This window comes from Delphinapterus leucas, unplaced genomic scaffold (genome assembly GCF_059928025.1).
Source record: "Delphinapterus leucas isolate spDelLeu-1000000601 "Yukka" unplaced genomic scaffold, BTC_Dleu_Yukka2 spDelLeu_asBTCV2_sq25, whole genome shotgun sequence".
NCBI classification, from domain to species: Eukaryota; Metazoa; Chordata; class Mammalia; order Artiodactyla; family Monodontidae; genus Delphinapterus; species Delphinapterus leucas.
This window is the reverse complement of record NW_028322234.1, coordinates 6,887,826-6,906,963: the sequence shown is the minus strand read 5'-3', so window position 1 is coordinate 6,906,963 and position 19,138 is coordinate 6,887,826. Positions and strand designations below refer to the sequence as shown.

General features: G+C 52.9%; 1 protein-coding gene across 3 annotated transcripts; it reads right to left on the bottom strand.

Annotated features, from left to right (window-relative positions):
• Positions 1 to 1,422: 1,422 nt before the first annotated feature.
• NIBAN3 (niban apoptosis regulator 3) lies at positions 1,423 to 18,742 on the bottom strand. Of its 3 annotated transcripts, XM_022558335.2 has the most exons (15): positions 18,619 to 18,742; positions 17,186 to 17,316; positions 14,062 to 14,187; positions 13,321 to 13,435; positions 11,340 to 11,507; positions 10,627 to 10,742; positions 10,439 to 10,543; positions 10,051 to 10,213; positions 9,252 to 9,442; positions 7,642 to 7,800; positions 6,479 to 6,595; positions 6,291 to 6,398; positions 5,388 to 5,499; positions 3,326 to 3,409; positions 1,423 to 1,835 (listed from the first exon to the last, which is right to left on the bottom strand). In XM_022558335.2, exons 1-15 carry the CDS (start codon positions 18,671 to 18,673, stop codon positions 1,771 to 1,773), a joined length of 1,815 nt encoding a protein of 604 aa, XP_022414043.1. In that variant the 5' UTR covers positions 18,674 to 18,742; the 3' UTR covers positions 1,423 to 1,770. The 3 variants fall into 3 exon arrangements, 2 of the variants coding, with proteins under 2 accessions (XP_022414043.1, XP_022414042.1); XM_022558334.2 differs by lacking the exon at positions 18,619 to 18,742 and having other exon boundaries at positions 17,186 to 18,603; XR_016391471.1 differs by lacking the exons at positions 1,423 to 1,835; positions 18,619 to 18,742 and adding an exon at positions 6,081 to 6,189 and having other exon boundaries at positions 3,398 to 3,409; positions 17,186 to 18,604.
• Positions 18,743 to 19,138: the final 396 nt, after the last annotated feature.

Here is a 19,138-nt window from a genome sequence, read left to right as displayed (position 1 = left end):
AAAAGGCCTTAAAGACACAAAGTGCCTCCTACCCTCCTCAGCGGCCCACTCGAAGTGACGTCAATCTGCAGGCCTGCCCGGGAAGCCCAGCCTCCCCCGCCCCCCCAACCACAAGACGCTGAGCGCTCTGAACTTGGGTCTGTGCGGTAAAGCCGTCAGACCTCAGAATCTGCCCTGCCACCGAGCAGCTGCTCTCGCCAGGATCCCAGCCTGATTCGCCATCCAACTTCCATTTGTATAAGACCGGCTGTGTCACGAGTCGAACCTGGATAGTCAGGATCTGGTTTGGGACTCAAGATCTGAGCCTCAGTTTCCTCTGCTGCAACATGGGTTTTACCACTCTAGTTCTCGACCTCCCTGGGATGCCCTCAAGGGTTGTTGAGTACCAAGCGCGTGGGCCCTGGCGTCCCCAGACCTGGCTTCAAATCCAGTCCCCAAGTGGGCCGTCTGTGTGAGCCTAAGTTTGTCCATCTGTAAAATGGAGTCAACGACCCCGCAGGCTTGTGTGTAGATGGAACGGGAGGGAGGTGGACGTTTCCAAAGAAATGCTACGAGGGGGCTGTTTTCCAGTAATCTAATGTGTTTTCTAATTCATCGTTTTTGTGATGCTCAGATATCTATTTATTAACGTGAGTGGTGGGGGTGGGAGCTCAATATTGTTAAGTAAAATTCAGGGGACAGATCGTGTGTCCTCAGTGTGTGCAAGAGACAGTAGGGCAAAAGTTAGGAAGTAAAGGTGAGGAAAATCTCATTCTCTTGGGGGAGGAAACCATGGAGTGTGCATTACCCCCCTCTGAAAGCTGAACTGAGAAAAACACTGGGGAAGTCCCTCCCAAAACCTACTCCGGAAGCAGCTGGAAGTCTTGTGATGTGAAGGTGCCAGGCTCCAGTGGACAGATGGCTTTTCTGGCAAACAGAGGAAGGCAGTAAAAGCTCTACTCTCAGCTGGGAAACTTGATACTAAGGTAAGAATTTGGAGCAGGTAAACAAACCCAAAGGCCCACAGCAAGCTGAAAAAAAAGCATCTGTGGCATATCAGAAAGTGTTACTATCCTTAATATACAAAGAGTTATTAGAGATCATTAAGAAAAATATAAATTCTCCTGAAGAGAAAAGTAGGCAAAAGCTATGAACAGGCAATTCAGTAAAAAAGAAAAGAAAAGAAAGGAAAACACAGAAACACACATACAGTGGTAAAGAATCCACCTTCCAATGCAAGGGACACGGGTTCGTTCCCTGGTCGGGGAACTAAGGTCCCACATGCCACAGGGCAAATAAGCCCAGGCGCCTCAACTAGAGAGAGAAAACCCTTACACCACAACTAGAGAGAAACCTGCCCGCCACAACAAAAGATCCCACGTGGCACAACTAAGACCCGACAAAGCCAAAAATAAATAAATAAATAAGAAACACACAAACATATTACTGGTCAATAAACATATTTTCAGGTTCAATGTAGTCATCAAAGAAATTTTAAATAAAACAATGCACTCTGTGTGTGTCTATCAAACTGGCAGTTTTTCCTTTTATGAAAAGTCCTAGTGTTTGGAAAAGAGAATACGTACAAATGCTGCTGGTGAGAGTGTTAAAAGGCATAGCCTTTCTGGAGAGGAGTAAGGCGGAGGTGTGGGGATTATACAAGCCTTGAACTGGTACATATGCTTTGACTCAGAAATTCCACTAGTAGACATTTATCCATTGAGAATGATGATGAATGTGGGCAAAGCTTCAGCTCTGGAATGTCCCTGGAGGAGGCAGTGGGCAGAGTGGCTAGACCTCGGTGCTAGAGCCTGGTTGCCTGGAGCAAGTGCCTCTCTGAGCCTCAGTTTCCACATCTGTAAAATGGAAAGTGTCATAAGGATGCTAAAACATTTGGACACGTCAAATGCCTGGCACATAATAAATACCCAGTAATTGGAAGCTTAGCGAGAATAATTTAATAGAAATGTAAAAGCACCCAGAAGATAAGTGGGCCACAGAGAGAAATGGAGGTTCACAGAGAAGCTCCTAAACACATGAGAAGACTCTCCACCTCATCCCCAATAAGACATGCTCATTAAAATGATGCCAAGACAACATTTTTTACCCAGAAGATCTGGGAAATCCCAAGTCGGCTGACAGCCTGTGGGGAAATGGGCCACCTCCACACAGATGAGTGGGCACCAGGTGAGACCGCTCTGATGGAGAGCACTCTCAAGACTGCTATTGAAATGACAAACATGCATGCTCTAAACCCTGAGATTTCACCTTGGGGGATTTACCCCCTTGCATGAAAAGTATGTAAAAGGTCGTTCACTATGGTGTTAGCTGTTAGTGCAAAAGATTAGAAGCAAAACCCCGTCATCAATTAGATTCTGGTTAAATAGATTAAGGAGCCCATCCACAATCCTTCATCCCCAGTTGCAAATCCCCAAATATTATGACACCCAGAAGTCTTTCTAAGATTGTTTAATCTTCATGTATCCCAGTGAGTGTGAATATTCATCAGTTTATCTGCAGCAATTGACTATGAGATGCTGCCCCCAATCAGCTAGGGAGTGTATTAGTTAGCTATTGCCACATAACAAACGACCCCCAAAGTTAGCCACTGAAAACTGTACACGTTTATTATCTCAGAGTTTCTGTGGGTGAAGAATGTGGGAGCTGCTTAGCTGGGTGGATTCACAAAGTTCTCATAACAATGATACCCAAGGGGGTTGAGGAGCTGAGAGCCGCTCTAGAATACCTGCATCTGCCCTGGGTCCTGAACATCCAGATTATAAACATCTTGCCCACTGGTCCGCTTCTAGTTGGACCAGTTGTTTTCTGTCCCATTTCAGGGAAGTCCCCATGAAACATTGCCGTCTTAGGGATGGAGTTCAGGATCCCTGCACCACCAGCAGTGTCAACCTCAGCCCTACACACATTTACTGCTGCAACAAGGAGGTCTCTGTAGGGTCCTATAGTAGGAGGCCAGGCTGCCCTGGCCCTGAGCACAGCTCCATGCACCCATTGTTAAGGTGAACCTAAGGCTCCCATCACCACTATCTCCCCCACCAGTGCTGGGAACTGGTAGCCGTTGGGAGAGTCCCTATAGAGGCCTGGCAAGAAGAGATGGGACACAAATTCATATGCATGTCAGAGGATACCTCTGACACTCAGGCACACTCCTTGGCTCCCCATTGCCCTAGTTCACCATGAGCTTGGCCAACCTGGCCAAGTCAGGAGACAAGGTGCATACTGTTCCATCCAGGAACCCACACTGACAATCCTCTTGTATACCCCACACAGGCCCCCCGACCCTAGCAATTCACTGGCATGGGCCAAGAACCTGTGAGGTCCCCACCTGTTTCTCCTTGGTCCCATGGAAGCTCCGAGCAGCCATCCAGAGTGCAGGACATGTTGCTGGCACCAAGGGCTTTTTTCAATTCTAAAATAAGAGATAGAGACTTCCCTGGTTGCGCAGTGGTTGAGAGTCTGCCTGCCAATGCAGGGGACACAGGTTCAAGCCCTGGTCTGGGAGGATCCCACATGCAGTGGAGCAGCTGGGCCCGCGTGCCTCAGCTGCTGATCCTGCACTCTAGAGCCCGCATGCCACAACTACTGAAGCCCACGTGCCTGGAGCCCACGCTCCACAGCAGGAGAAGCCACCACAGTGAGGGGCCCACACACTGCAGCAAGGAGTGGTCCCTGCTCGCCACAACTAGGGAGGGCCTGCACACAGCAACGAAGACCCAATGCAGCCAAAAATAAATAAATTTAAAAATAAAATAAAATAAAGAGATAGGGCTTCCCTGGTGGCGCAGTGGTTGAGAGTCCACCTGCCGATGCAGGGGACACGGGTTCATGCCCCGGACTGGGAAGATCCCACATGCCGTGGAGCGGCTGGGCCCATGAGCCATGGCCGCTGAGCCTGCGCGTCCCGAGCCTGTGCTCCGCAACGGGAGAGGCCACGACAGTGAGAGGCCCGTGTACCGCAAAAATAAATAAATAAATAAATAAATAAAAATAAAGAGATAAACCCCCGCACACACCTGGATAAGCCCCAAAATCCCAGGGCTTCCATGAATTTTCCCAGAGAGGCCACAAGAGGGCAAAGCATGGAAGAAATGTCTCAACCAGGAACCCTAAACAAGTGGCTCACATGAGCCTCTCTCCACACCTGTGCCCATGGCAGACATTGCTAGCCGATCCCCACACCTTCACTGAGCCTGGATGCTAACTACCCCACCTTCCAGCACAATGCTTCAAGCAGACATCACAAATCAATTGAGGATGGGAACACCCCACCCCCCACCCCGCCTTCAGTACATGTAGAACTTCTAGGAATGGAAACCTGTTTCTGAAAACTTTTTTCCAATCAGAGATTAGTTTTTTTCCATTTAAAATGGCCCCTATTCTAAAGGAACTCGGTTCTTTTTGTTTGGCCTCAAGGACACTTCTCACCCTTACTTCCTGGCTCCCAGAACACTGCTATCTCTGGGTTTCTGCCACCTCTCTGACTGCTCCTTCTGCATCCCTTCTTCCTCTTTGTGTCCTTCAAATCCAGGCTCTTTGGGACTCCTCTCCTTTCTCTCTACACCATCCCCAGGGTTGTGGTCCCTCCCATGCACCCAGTGACACCCCAGGCCAACAACAACCTCTGACTTCCGTCTCATCCTCATGCCTGGGCTCCGTCCCCCTGGTTGCTGCCCCTGCTCGAGTCCATCCTTTGCCCCCCAGGACCTCAGCCTCCTCCCTGGCTTCCAGTCTAGCCACTGTTGCCCTCTTGCTCACACACCCTCCGTGGCTCCCTGTTGCTTGCCACAAAATGTCTAAACTCCTCTGCCTGTCATTTAAGGCCCTGCACGTCTGCCCTGGCAGCCTGCAGCCTCCTCTCCTTCCTTCTGTGTCAGCTGTGACATTCCCTGAATAACCATTACACATTGCTCATTCCCCTGTTAGTACAGGTCTCAGCAGTCATAGGCATTGGGTCAGGAAGGAACAGATAAGGCAGGAGGGAGAAGAGACAGTCAGGAGCCTCTTCCCAGCCCAGGAAATCCTAAGAGGCCTACCCCAAGTCCACATACTCTTGAGGGCTCAATGCCAGCCCAGAATAAAACATGGAGAGGTTGTTGAATGAGTAAATGTAAATGTCAATCCCCAGTTTTTAAATTTTGCCTCCCTTCTCTCATCCTAAGAACTCCTGCATATCCGTCACAGCCCCACTCCAATGCCCCCTCCTTCAGGGAGCTTCCATCACTGCCCCTCTAGGCTCGCCCACCCCAGACCCCCTCTGTCCCAGTCCTGGCCCTTAGTCAAAGGACTAGTGTTCACAGGTAGTGAGAGGCGATGGGGACCCTGGTAGGGCTCAGTATACACAGCCAGGGGTCACCAGGCTCCCCTGAGCCATAGCGGGTAGGGCTCACCTCGATTGATCCTCTGCAGCAGGACCCCCCGGATGACATCCTCATAAATACCCTCAATGGTCAGAGCAGGGCTGCCCACAGCAAGGACGTCCCCTTCGAACTCAGACAGCTCCTGTAACCGAGGCAGGTGAGGGGCTGGGCTGGAGGGGTGGGCTATGTGTGACATGGGTTTGAGCCCCAGCTCTGTCACTGATTAGCTAGGGAAACCTGGGCCTCAGTTTCCTCATCTTTAAAATGGACTCCTTGACTCATTATTCCCTCAGGTTGTTGTGAGAATTGGTGAAACAAAGCACATCACACCTCAATGGGAATAATGCAGGTGTTTCTGCTGGGACCCCTCACAGTCACTTCCTGCCTGACCCCTGATGCAGACCCCTTCATGGTGCCCCTAATCCTGCGTAGCAAGGCCCCTGTGACCTCTCCCCTCGTCTACTTCCTACCCCATTGTTCGGTAAGCTCCAACCACACTTGCCTATTCTCTGTTTCTCCAACACACCAGGCACAGACCTACCTCAGGACCTTTGCACATGCTGTACCCTCTGCCTGGAATACTCTTCCCCAGGACATGCCTTTAGTTCACTGCTTCTCAAGCATCATCTTCTCAGAGACAGCCCCCCTAACCACTCAGCACCCTCACCATACACACACATACACTCCCCCTCTTCCTCCTCCCTTCTCTGAAGCCTGTATCACCTGCTGATATGTGATGCATGGGACCCCACGCCAGCTCTGCAGACACAGCATTGTCATGGGAGAAGCAGAGGGCATCATGAAGTCCCAGAAGAGCCATCCAACCCAGCCCCTGGGCTCAGGGAACAAAAGTCTCTAATCACCAAGGTGGCTCTATGAGCCTCACAGAAAGATGCTTGGTTGTTCTATAGGACCCGTCCCCCATCAGCTCACCGCTTTGCAGCTCAGTTCCAGCTGGCTCAACACGAAGGGCAAGAAGATGCAGAGCAGCCAGCCATGGATGAACCGCCTCTGCGCTGAGCCACTATCCGACTGGAATTTCTGCATGACACACACGGCAACTGGTTTCACAACCACCTGAGCACCCAGGCCCACTGCCATGCCCTCCCCGCAGACCTCACCTTCAGCACGCGCCCCCTGACTTTCTCCAGCTGCTGGGCAGCCTGGTCACAGTCCAGAGCCGTGGTCAGACATTGGTCAGCCAGCTGCAGGAAGGTGGCCACGGCGTCAGCCATGAGCTGTGGGAAGAGATGCTGGGATGAGCCCTGGGAATCCATGCTCTTTCTGGGCCCTACGCCTGCTCGGTTGAACCCTTCTCAGCATCCAGCCTGCCCTGACCAACTACTTCCCTCCAACCTCCTTCTTGCCCCAAGAAACAGCACTGTCTTCCTCTCCGGACTTGGGGATCATCCATTCAGTGCCAGGATGCCCAGCATGGGGATCAGAGAGCTGTCCGTAGTCCAGGCTCCTTGGCTGAGCACCCTTGTGCGGTATACAAACTGAACAACCGTGCCGGGCAGCACTGGGTCTTCTCAATCCCTGTCTCTTTCACTCACCATGTCCATTTGCACGTCCCAACCCCTTGGCTTTCAAAACACACCCTGCTCCTCTCCACCAACCCATTCTGGTTCAGACCTCCTCCTGCCTCCTCCACTTCTGCCCCCGACAGCCCCTGCTCCCCAGGGCAGGCAGGGCTTTCTAAAAAGCCTTGAATCTGGCCATGCCCCTCCCCTGCTCACACACCTGCTGTGACTCCTGTTGCCCTTGGACAGAGCCCAGCCCCCTGAGCCCCATACTCAAGGCCCTGACCCATCTGCCCCCCCACCTCGCTGGCACATCTCCCACATCTATGCCCTCCCTTGAAATCTACAAGCCAATGTCTCTAAACTGCTTCACTTTCCCCAAATGTGGACACGCTCTCACACCTCCCAGGGCTTATCCACACTGTTCCCTCCACCCAGGACATGCCCCATTCCCATTCCTCCCCCAGCTGCCCCAGCCTGGCAGTCCTCTCCTCCTGGAAGCCTTCCCAACCCTGGAGATGGATCAGGTGCCTCCTCAGGGTTCCCGTAGCACCTCGTGTGTCCCCATCACAGCCCTGTGCATCATGTGTGATTACTGCCTGCCTGGTCATGAGCTCATGTCTGCATGACACTGGGGAGTCCAGCGAGGGAGGGCCAGGTCTGTCTGGGTCATCGTGGTCTCCCTGGCACACACTCGGCACCTACTCATTGGAGGCTGCCATCCTTGCCTCGCTTCCTCCCAGCCTCCCACTCACCCTTACCTGCTGTGCAAGATCCTGGGCCCCAAACACCAGGCTCTGTGTTCCAAAGAAGCCAAATGGTTCTGCCAGCTGCCCCAGGCGCCCCCGGCTCCTCTCCGCCTCTCGGTAGCAGGTCTGCATCAGCTCTGGGTCCCATGGCATCTCCCCAAATGAGTAAACCTGTGTTCCCATAGCAGTCAGGTAAGAAAAATACCACCAGCCAATGGAAGAGCAAGGCTAAGGACCTCATAGACAGTTCATCGAAGGAGAAACACAAATGGAAACACATCCCGCCCTCAGTTGTCACCGAAATAATGCATAATAAAAGTAACTGTGAGGTATGGTGTGATGGACATAAAATGGTAAAACTTGAAACAAATGATAACATGTGGTGCTGGCATGGCTGAGGGGAAATGGGCACACTCAGCCCTTGTCCCACCTGATGGTCTCTTTGGGCTGGATCCTGCGGCTGCAGAAGTGCAATAATCCAAAGTGGTATTTGCCCTCAAACTGCTCACAGAAAAGTTGGAGGAGACAGAGCGTAGACAAACAACAGTAGTGGTGAGTTAATACTCCTGCGAGGAGGGAAGCGCGCACAGATGCAGATGCAGAAAGGACCAGGGAAAGTTCCTGGAGGAGGTGATTATGAAATGGAGATGTGAACATTAATATAAGGGAAACCTCATTTAAAATAAAGTCATGGGAGTTCCTTGTTAGTCTAGTGGTTAGGATTCGGAGCTTTCACTGCAGTGGCCCAGGTTCAATCCCTGGCCGGGAAACTGAGATCTCACAAGTTGCGTGGCTAAATAAATAAATATGAAATCATTAAGCTCTGAAAGGGGCGGGGGGGGGCGCTCTCGTGCACTGCCACTCCTTGCCCTCTGCAGACCCCAAACTGGAAGAAGGTTACTACTTTACCACTCCAGCGGGAGGAAGATTTTCTTCTTATGCAGTAACAGCCCCAACCAATGAGAAACTACCACCACTCAGCCAATGAGAAACTGTCACCACCCTGAACTCTCGCTTTCCTCCAATGGACTTTCCTTCAAAGCTGCCCCTCCCAATTTTCTCCTTCTTCTCTATAAAGTAATGTTCCTCCCCTTCGTTTGCCAGACTTGCCTCTGGTTTTGCCATAGCTTGCATGTCCTGAATTGCAATTCTCATGCTGCCCTCCCTTCCCAAAATGTTCTGCTGATAAAATAACTGGCTGTTTCATTTTAAAGGTCAACAGACACTTAACGAGTTGAAGGTTTCTTGGCACATAGTATGCTCTCATTTAACATCAGAAGAAAAGAGCTGACCTGCGTGTTGCAGAATTCTGTCCCAGGGAATGGGGTGGGCTGGGGCCAAACAAGGCAATGGGAGGAGGAACAATTTGTGGGGAAGGTGACTCCAGATTGATGTTACTAAAATGCTAATCTTGTCATCTTACCCCTTCGTCCCATGTTATAAACCGTGCCCCAGTGACCATGGCATAGTGGACCACCGTAAGTAAAATGCAGCTTAGAAGAAAGTTCAGAGATTTTTAAGAGAAGGTTTTCAAACAAGAAAGATTCAACGTTCACACCACTCTTCTATAAAGTTAACACACTGCCCATAGGCCCGATGAAACAAGACCCACTGGACCTCACCTCCTTCCGCAGCCGGGTGCTGGAGGGGCTCCCACGCAGGTGGCAGGACAGGCGGTCCATGCCCTGGGTTAGGAGGGTCTGCACCGCCGTGAGTTCAGCTTCCACGGTGCTCAGCAGCGTCTGCGTGACCCGGGGCAGCTGCGCATCCACCTTCCTGCGCAGGCACGACTCGAGGGGACCCTGGACGTTGGCTGTGAGTGGAAGACACTGGCCTGGATCTCCTCCTCGAGGTGCTCCGCAAATTGGGAGGCGGGGGGTACGGAGTGAGGCCATGGGCTCAACAGGGTGAGGTAGACGGGAGCGCTGACTTTGAGCCCCCTCCTCTACCCCATTATACAGAATAGAAAACCGAGGCCAAGCGCGATGGGGATTGGCTCAAAGTTGCACACAGAGGCAGAGTTAAGATTCCAACTCTGTTCTCTTTGTTACTGAGCTGAGTGAGAGCTATCTCCGCTGTCTGACTGGACAACCCACAACTGGAGTTAGGCCTGATACCGCCAACGTCTCTGCCCCTCTCCCCACCCAGTCTTGGTCTCCGGGCTCACCAACTCCACCCCTGGCCTTCCCGCCTCCCAAGCACCCGCCCTCCCTCTTGACCCCGTCTAGAGACCTAGTCTCACCGCCAAAGCATCAAGGCCTCGCCCCTTTTCCCACTTAGGCTCTACCCTTTTCTTTTCCGGCCCTGCCTCCACCGGGTCCCAGACCTTGGACCCCCTCCCTTACACCCAAGCTGTTCCCCTTCTTCCTCTCTGGCTCCCGGCCCCGCCCCTCACATCCAGGCCACGCCCCCGGACCTCACCCTGCAGCCTCCCTAACACGCGCTCCCGCAACTTCAGCATCTGATCTACGTCTGGGCGGATAGTCTTCTCCAGGGCGGCGAGCAGCTCCTCCTTTTCGGGCTGGAAGGCGCGGAGCCCAGTGGAGGCCCCGGCCAGGACTGCAGCGTGGACGCCGTCCAGTAGCTGCCCAGATCAGCCGAGGGGACCCCACACGGGCCAGGGGCGCGGTAGAGAGACGAGATGGGGCGAGGGTAGGAGGACAGAGAGAAGACAGACGCACAGAGATGGGCGGAGAGGTTGGGCGACAGTCGCAGGGAGGGCGAAGCTGAGCACCCAGGTGGTCCGGCTCCTATCCCCATCCGCGGCCTCCCGCGTGTCCCTGCCCCACCTCCTCCACCCCATGCGTACCTTGGCCCAGGCCCAGGCCCGAGCGCGGCCGGCCCCCCGCAGGCGGGGCAGTGTCTGGGCTCGCAGCGCAGGCAGCAGCTCCCGCATCAGTAACGCAGTCAGCACCTGCGGGAGAGGTGACCATGGGTGCTTCGGTGGGCCGAGAAGGGGTCATGGGTGTCCCGGGTGCGGCCTTGCGCGGCACTGACCTCGGCGTCCGAGCCTAGGGTCACGTCGTCGTCGCCAAAGTGGCCTTGCTGCTGCCGGTAGAGCCGTATGGCGTCCAGGAAAGCACGGGCGGCTGGGGCTTGACTTCGCTGCAGGACTGAGGGGCGGCTCCTCAGTGCCCGCCCACCCCTCCCCTGCTCTCAGGCTGCCTGGCTCCCCGTCGCCTGAGAAGGAAGCCCTCCGCCTCCTCGCCAGGTCCCAAACAGCTAAGTCTCACCCACTTCCAGACCTCTGCGCAAAGAAGTGCCCTCCGCCAGGAACATGCTCCCCTAAGTTTATCACCAGCCCATAAGGGGCCTGTGTACCATTTTGGAAAAGGCATCCCGGGCAGGCGGTCACAGCCCAGATCCCACTGCGGTCTCCAGTTGCCTCTCTAGTTAGGTACGTTTGTTCAGTCAACAACCTGCCCAGATGTGTCAGTCCTAACTCCTCTTCTTCACCTGGCTGGCCCCTCATCTTTTTTAGACTCCAGTTTGGACATCTCCCCCCGATCCCCCAGGCTAAGCTCCCATGGTGCTGTGCCCTCATTACAGCCCGGGCCATGCACAACTGCCTGTTTCCCCTCTGTCCTCCCCCACAATCCATTTTATAAATAAGGAAACTGAGGCTTGGAGAGGATCCCACAGCCAGCAGGAACGGAACCATCCGACTCCAGACTCTGCTCCACCACTGCCTTCCCTTTCCCAGGACCCACCTGTGCCTCGAAGCCGGATGCCGCCCTGCAGGGCTAGCCTCCAGGCACGCTGCACCTCCGCTGTGGCTGCAGAGAAACAGAGGTGCCGGCGGAAGGGGTGCTGCAGGAACAGGGGGAAACTAACAGGCATTTCCAAGAGGGGCTCAGGCTCTTCCTGTGTATGGTGTCCTGAAAGCAGAGGAGGTCGCATCTTCATTCATTCATTCACTCTAAAATCATTCATTCACTAGGAGACAATAACCATGAAATGTGTAGAGAACCCTTACTTCAGCTCAGTCCCAGGAGGAGGTGTGCCCAGGGCAGACATCAGTAATCCATCCCAGCACTGTTTCCCAGCCTCAGCAACATGCTTAACACAGCAGCCCTAGGCAGCCACCAACAATCTCTCCTAGCTGGCATGTGGTCTGAGCCCTGCTTGCTGTGGGGTGCTGGAGTCGGCTAGGCCCTGGTTCAAACCTGGCCAGACCATTTTCTAGCTCTTTGCACAGATTTTCATCTCCCTGAAAAAAAACCTCAGTTTTCCTACCTGCAAAATGGGATAAAAAGTGATACCAATGACTTAGAACTGTCGGGAGGACAAAAATGAGTGAATTTATTTTGATGAATTAAATTGGAGTCTCCCAAATCCTCAGTGTTTTGTTCAGATTTCCAGAGTGATACATACAGACTGCAGTAAAATGCAATAATGCAGAAAGGGCTTCCCTGGTGGTGCAGTGGTTAAGAATCCGCCTGCCAATGCAGGGGACACGGGTTCGGGCTCTGGTCCGGGAAGATCCCATATGCCGCGGAGCAACAAAGCTCATGTGCCACAACTACTAAGCCCACGTGCCACAATTACTGAAGCTTGCACGCCTAGAGCCCGCACACTGCAGCGAAGAGCAGACCCCGCTCGCCGCACCTAGAGAAAGCCTGCACAAAGCAACGAAGACCCAATGCAGCCAAAAATAAATTTAGAAGTAATAATAATGCAGAAAAAGGTGGACGTCCCTTGTCATCCAGCCCTTCGATCGCAGCCCCCAGAGATGATAATAGCTGTTAACAGTTTGGGGGACATTAATCCAGATTTTAAAATCTGCACAAAGCTGTATGACGTGCTTTTTTTTTTAACAATGTGGAGTTTTCTGGTTTATAACTGGCCTTTGGGCTCCTGCATATGTCTGGGACACCTTCAGAGGCTGCACAGCTGTAATTTATTTAATCAACCCCAAAGGATGCGTATGTGGGTGGATTCCCATGTTTTCGACACCATCAGCATTTCTGCAGACGGTTCTTGTTGCCGTATCTTCGCCTGATTAAACAGCAGGATAGCTCTGCAGTGAAGCAAAAGGTGTAAATTCTGGCTCTGTCCCTTACTAGCTGTGTGGCGGTCCTTGGCCTCAGTGTCCCCCTCTGTAAAATGGGGTGGTTAGTGATGGGGCTGCCTCCTGGGCAGATTCAAGGAGATGATGCAGGCCCTCAGCAGATGCATGCCAGCCCACTTATGCTGCTCCTTACCTATTCAGAGAGAGAAAGAGGAGGAAGAGGAAGGGGAGGAAGGGGAAGGGAGGAGAACCATCCTGGAAACACTGGATGGACCAATTACACGCTGTAGCAAGTCTGTGCCATTTTCCTGCCCACCACTGCCCATCTCCCCACATGCTTACTGACACCATATTTTATCATTTTTACCCTTTGCTGCTTTGATTCTGGTCTGGTGACCTAACTCCTTCACCCTGACAAGAATGGGTGTTTCTCTTTCTAGAGCGAGGCTGCTCACCCAGAGGCAATGCTGCCCCCAGGGACACTTGGCAATGTCTGGAGATATACTTGGTTGTCGCTCTTGGGATGCAGAGTGCTACTGGCATCTGGTGGGTGGAGGCGAGGGATACTGTTCAGCAACCTGTGAAGCACATGGTGGCCGCCACTGCAAAGAATGATCTGGCCCCAGTGTCAACAGTGCTGAAGTAGAGAAACCTGCTCTTGGGATCCCCGGGAGCCTTACCTGAGGGTTCTGGGCAGAGAGTGTCCAACAGGTGGAGATATTCACTCTGGGAAGTCAGGACTGTGTACCCTGTCAGGACCACGGAGCCCAGGGGACGGTCCCCATTTTCATATTCCTGCAAAAGGCATCCAAAGAACCGTTTTGGGACAGGTCTAAACTGTGGCTTCCATATCCCAGTGTGGGATCAGGGGAAGGTTTTGGGTTAACTGGGGAAATCCTCCACCCTACCTCCCTGCCTCCATCCTCCCTCCTTCTGTCCACCCCTCCCTCAATCCCTCCTTCCTCCCTTCCCCATAGTGGAGCACCCAGCACCTGCTGTGCGCTAGGCCAGTCCCAAGTGCTATATGAGGACTAACCCATTGAATCCTTACAGCCCCATGTGGCGTGGACCATCATCATCCCATTTCACAGATGCGAAAACTGAATCCCAGGGAGACAAGTGACCTGCCTGAATTCCTCAGCTGGAAAGCAGGGCACAGGCGGCATGTGCAAAGGCCTTGCATGGTTTCAACCTCAGCTCTGCTGATGACCATGAGTGAGCCCCTACCCCTGGCCTGGGCCTCAGTTTATCCACCTGGCACAGCAGGAGATGTTCACCCACCCAGGGCCAAGCTTACAGGTTGGCCCTACTTGATGATTGAAGAAAGGAGGGGGGCTATGCTGGGAACTGGACCCCAAACCCACACTGGGGAGGTGGGATGGAGACGCCAGAGGTAGATGGGCTGCAGGCCACTCACTCACCTCCCTGTGCTTGAACCACTCCAGGCGGCCGTCCCCACGCAGGACACAGAAGATTGGCTGCCACTGAGGTGGGTGGCCCTGCAGCTGGGTCAGGGGCCCTCGGTGCTCCCGGACTCGGGGCAGCTTCTGTGGGAGGAGGGGCGGGCGGATGTCAAGAACATGGGCCAGTGTCCCGGTGTCCAGACCACCTGGACAGCTCCTCCTGTGTCCCGGGTGCCACCAAGTACAGTAAGTCCCCTACATACGAATGAGTTCCATTCCGAGAGTGAGTTTGTAAGTCCAATTTGTTCATAAGTCCAACAAAGTTAGCCTAGGTACCCAACTAACACCATCGGCTATATGGTACTGTACTGTAATAGGTTTATAATACTTTTCACACAAATAATGCATAAAAAACAAACACAAAAAAATAAAACATTTTTAATCTTGCAGTAGAGTCCCTTGAAAGGACACTAGTACATTACAACAGCTGGCATACATGGCTGGCGTCAAGTGAACAGGTGAGAAGGGTGACTGACTGGAGGAGGGAGAGGAGGTGGGAGATGGTAGAGCTGAAGGATCGTCAGCAACAGGAGACGGAGGGCAAGCTGCAGTTTCACTCACGCCTGACGCTGATGGAACGCCCATTCACATCTTTGGAAGTTTGCAACTTGAAGGTTCATATGTAGGGGACTTACTGTACAGGTGCTTGGGCACTGCTGGTGTGGTGTTATATTCTTTATCAAGCATGCTCACAGCCTGCACTTCCAAATACGAACTGAGGCAGACACTTTTGTTATCTCCAATTTACTTGCAAGCGGACCCTTCCCCAGTTGAGCCTCAGATGAGACCCCAGCCCTGGCCAACATCTTGATTGCAGCCTGTGAGAGACTCTGAAAGAAAGGACCCAGCAAAGCCCCATCTAGATTCCTGACCCACAGTAACTGAGATGACAAACGTGTTGTTTGAAGCACTGATTTGATGGTGTATTTTTACACAGCATAGCTAACTGATACAGGTGGGATTGCTAGGTCGTGGAGCAGGTGTAGTTTGTTTGTTTGTTTGTTTGTTTTCAAGAGTAGTTTAATGTTATGAGAAATGGCCAGGCCTCTGCCCACAGACCCCTCCCTCAGGCAGGATGGGGCATCACCTTGTTTCGTTTTCTTTGTCCCTCTTCTCACTTCCTGGCCACCTGAATTGTGTGCGTTTGTTTCACCAATGGTCCCAGAGTAGCTCCTGCTACACAGCTGGTGCTCGGTAAATATTTCATGACTAAATAAACAGCATTTGTGATGTTCTGATTCTTCAGCGGGTAGTGGGAACTCAGAGGTTTATTAAATGATTCTCCATCTCTCTTCCTAAGTCTGAGATTTTTCATAGTAATAGTGTTAAAATGTTATAATAGAAATGATATACGTAACGCAAATAGATAAAACTAGTATTAAAGAAAATGTTTCAACTGAAGCGAGGGGAAATCCCTCCACGCTGCTTGAACCCCAACGTCAGCTGTTCCCTGGCCCAGGGGGTTGGGACCAGCAGGAGACAGAAGGTGCAGGTGGGGGCGATGCCCAGGCCCCATGATGCCCCAAGCGGGACAGGGGGAGTCCCAGGTGGCAGGGGGCTCTGTCCATGGTGCCACAGAGCCCCCACCCCAGGGCAGGCGCAGCTGGGAGAAGGGGTGTCCAACAGAGGAAATCTCAGAGCCCTGATTGGGACAGGGGACCCAGTCCCCTGTAAGGAGACAGGGGACCCAGTCCCCTTGTAAGGAGTCTGGGCTCTGGGTTCAAATCTCGCCTCTGCATCTTGCTGGCAGTGTGACTTCAGTCAGGTCACTTCACCTCTCTGTGCCTTGGTTTCCTCATTGGTCAAAGACCCATCCCCTGGGCTGGTGAGAACTAAGTTGTACAGGGCACATGGAGATCCTGGACACCATTTGCCAGCTCAGGAGACCTTTGGAGCTGGGGCTGGGCAGCTCCAGGCTATTTTGTTCCATCGATAAGTCCTTCCTGAGCCCCTACTAAGTGAAGGCACCATGTGGGCACAATGGGGTCGGGGGAAAGGGGAAATAAGGCTTGGACCCTGTCCTCACAAAGCAGACAAATGGAGGTGGCAGACGTGTGAGCCCGGGCTGCGTCAGAGGAGCAGACAGACAGGGGTTCCAGAGGAGGTGCCCGACTCAGGTGGGGGTAACAGTAGTCAAGGAAGGCTTATTGGAAGAAGTAGCAGACGAAGTATGGGATAGAATGGGGAGGGTGGCACATGCAAAGGCTTGGGCGTCCAGTGGGCATGCTGTGCCCTTGGGTGATGCACTCAGCCAGGCCACACCTTTTCCAACTTCAGAGCTTTTGCATTGCCTGTGCCCTCTGCCTAGAATGCCCTTCCCACTCTGGGCTTCAGGTCTGGCTCCTTCTCATCCTTTACATCTCAGCTCAGAAGGACCTTCCTACACCCCAGCTTCCAGCCCCCAACACCGCCCTTCATTTTGTCTTCCTAGCACCTATCAGAAGTTATCCTGCATCATGATATGTTAACTTGACAACAAACTGGTCATTTCCCCCAATTAGACTGTGAGCCCCAGAGGGCAAAGCGGGATCTGTCTCAGTCACTACTGTGTCCCCAGCATCCAGCCAGGGGTGTGGCATGCGGTAAATGCCCAGTGAATGTTTGCTCGAAGAATGAATTTTGGGGACGTCCCTGGTGGTCCAGTAGTTAAGACTCCACGCTTCCACTGCAGGGGGTGCGGGTTCGATCCCTGGTCAGGGAACTAAGATCCCGCATGTCACGCAGCATGGCCAAAAAACAAATGAATTAAAAAAAATTTTTTTAAGCATTTATTATTATTTTATATATTATATATATTTATTTATTTGGTTGCGCCGGGTCTTAGTTGTGGCAGGCGGGCTCCTTAGTTGTAGCGTGCATATGGGATCTAGTTCCCTGACCAGGGATCGAACCCGGGCCCCCTGCATTGGGAGCTCGGAGTCTTACCCACTGCACCACCAGGGAAGTCCCAGAATGAATTTTTAATAGTCACCCCAGGTCGTGGCACCAGCAAGGACAAAGGTGTGAGGAGGGACCCTCAAACGAACGAACGGCCTCCCCAGCCTCGCCCACTCAGCACCCCCTCCCCCTTTGCGGCACCCACTTTGCTGTGCAGCAGCTGGCATCCGGCTGGCTCCTGGGGGCCCAGCTCTCGGGAGATCTGCCACAGGACCGAGGCTGCCAGCTGCCCGCGGTAGCAGGGCAGGAAGTTCCTCAGCAAGGTGTCTACCTGGCCTGCAGGGACAAAAGGATGGTGAAGTGGCTGAATCAGGTCCCCCCCAACCTGCCGGAGGTGGGGGCAGACCAGGCAGAGAAGCCACTTACGGATTCCTATCCGCACCCCAAAGTTGCCCCAGAAGACATGCTCCAATTCCATTCACCCTTAACCCTCCATTGCCTGTTTTTATCCACATGGGAGTTGGTGGGGGGCGGGGGAGTTAAAGGATTCAGGCTTAATTTATAAACGATGTACAACACACCTTAAATGTATAAAGCATAGAAATGAATCAGTTTGACACATGTACACACCCGTGACACCATCACCGTGACCCAGATAAAGAACAGATCAATTGTACCTGAAAGTTTCCTTCTGCCCCTTACTGGGGGAGATTTTCAAAATCTTTTAAAAACCTCACCCAGCACAAGTGAACTTTCTGGGGTGATAGAAGTATTCTGTATCCTGATCTAGGAGGTGATTACACAAGTGTTAAAGTTCTTCAAGCTGTTCCTCTAATATGTGTGCACTTGACTGTGTGTAAAACACATCTATCTTGCTGCCTGGAATGTGGATCCGATGACTGGAGCTTCAGCAGCCATTCTGAGTCATGAGGTGACCTCAGGCACAGAAGCCACGCATGTTAGAACCATAATATGGAAGGGGTTGGGTTGTCTGACTTTTATCAGGCTGCCTGCCACTGTTCCCCTCTATAGGACAGAGAAACAAATCTTTATCTTGTTTAAGCCACTACAGAAAAAGAAAATTCCAACACTCTGCAGAGTAGCTTATTGAATCCATTCATGTAATGACAACTTGGCCTTGTTTCTTAGTCTAGATCATGAGCCCCCCCTCCATATCCCCAGTGCCCAGCACACCGTAAGTGCTCAACTGTGTGTGTGGAGGATGGAGGACACTGGCCCTTCTTTGTCTCAAATCAAGAACTGTGACTTAGTCCCCGGGGGTCCACACTGAGGGGCCTACTGGTCCTTGCCCACCTGGGAGGATCATCCCACAAGATCTGGCTGGGCTTGGGGCACTTCCCACCTGGCCCTATGCCCTCCACCCCAAACCCATGCCCTGAGTAGGTTTACCAGATTTACCAAATAAAAGTACATGACGCCAATTAAATTTGAATTTCAGGTAAATAACGAATACATTTTTAGCATACGTATGCCCTCATGCAAAATTTGGGACATACTTATACTAAAAAAAGTATTCATTGCCTCTCTAGAATTCACATTAATAGGGCATCCTGTGTACCTGACAACCCAGCCCTAAACCCCACCCGCCAAAATCTCGCTCCTTCCCAGTCCACTCACCCCTCAGGTGCTGCTGCTGTCGCTTGTCCAAGGGGCTCGAGGGCCGCCCACCCATCCTGCTACTGTGTCCTGGGCTCCCCTGAACGTGAAGCAAACACCCCCCTCCTCCCCACAACCCCCCAGTTCCTCAGCTCAGGGGCACCCTGGGAGCAAGGTGACCTGAGGGGCCTGGATGCTGCGGAGATCAGTGCCTGGGGTCAGAAGCCAGAGCATGGTCCTGGTGTGGTGTGGGATGCCTGCTCCCCACCCCGCCCCGCCCCCTGCCCCGCCCCACCCTGCACCTGTGTCCTCCCAGTTCCCCTGTGGCCAAGTCCCCTAAACTGGTGGTTTCTGTAGGGGCTGCCCCGGGTTGGGGGGGGCGCGGGGTGGTGGGAGACAAAAGTCCTAGCTGGCCTTGGAGGACGGATGCAGGGCAGATATCTAGCAGGACCTGAGAGCAGTTGGTGTGGGGTGGCAGGGAAGGGGGTGCTGGGCAGAGATGGGGCAGCTAAATCCTGTAGCTACCCCTTGCCGGGTGACT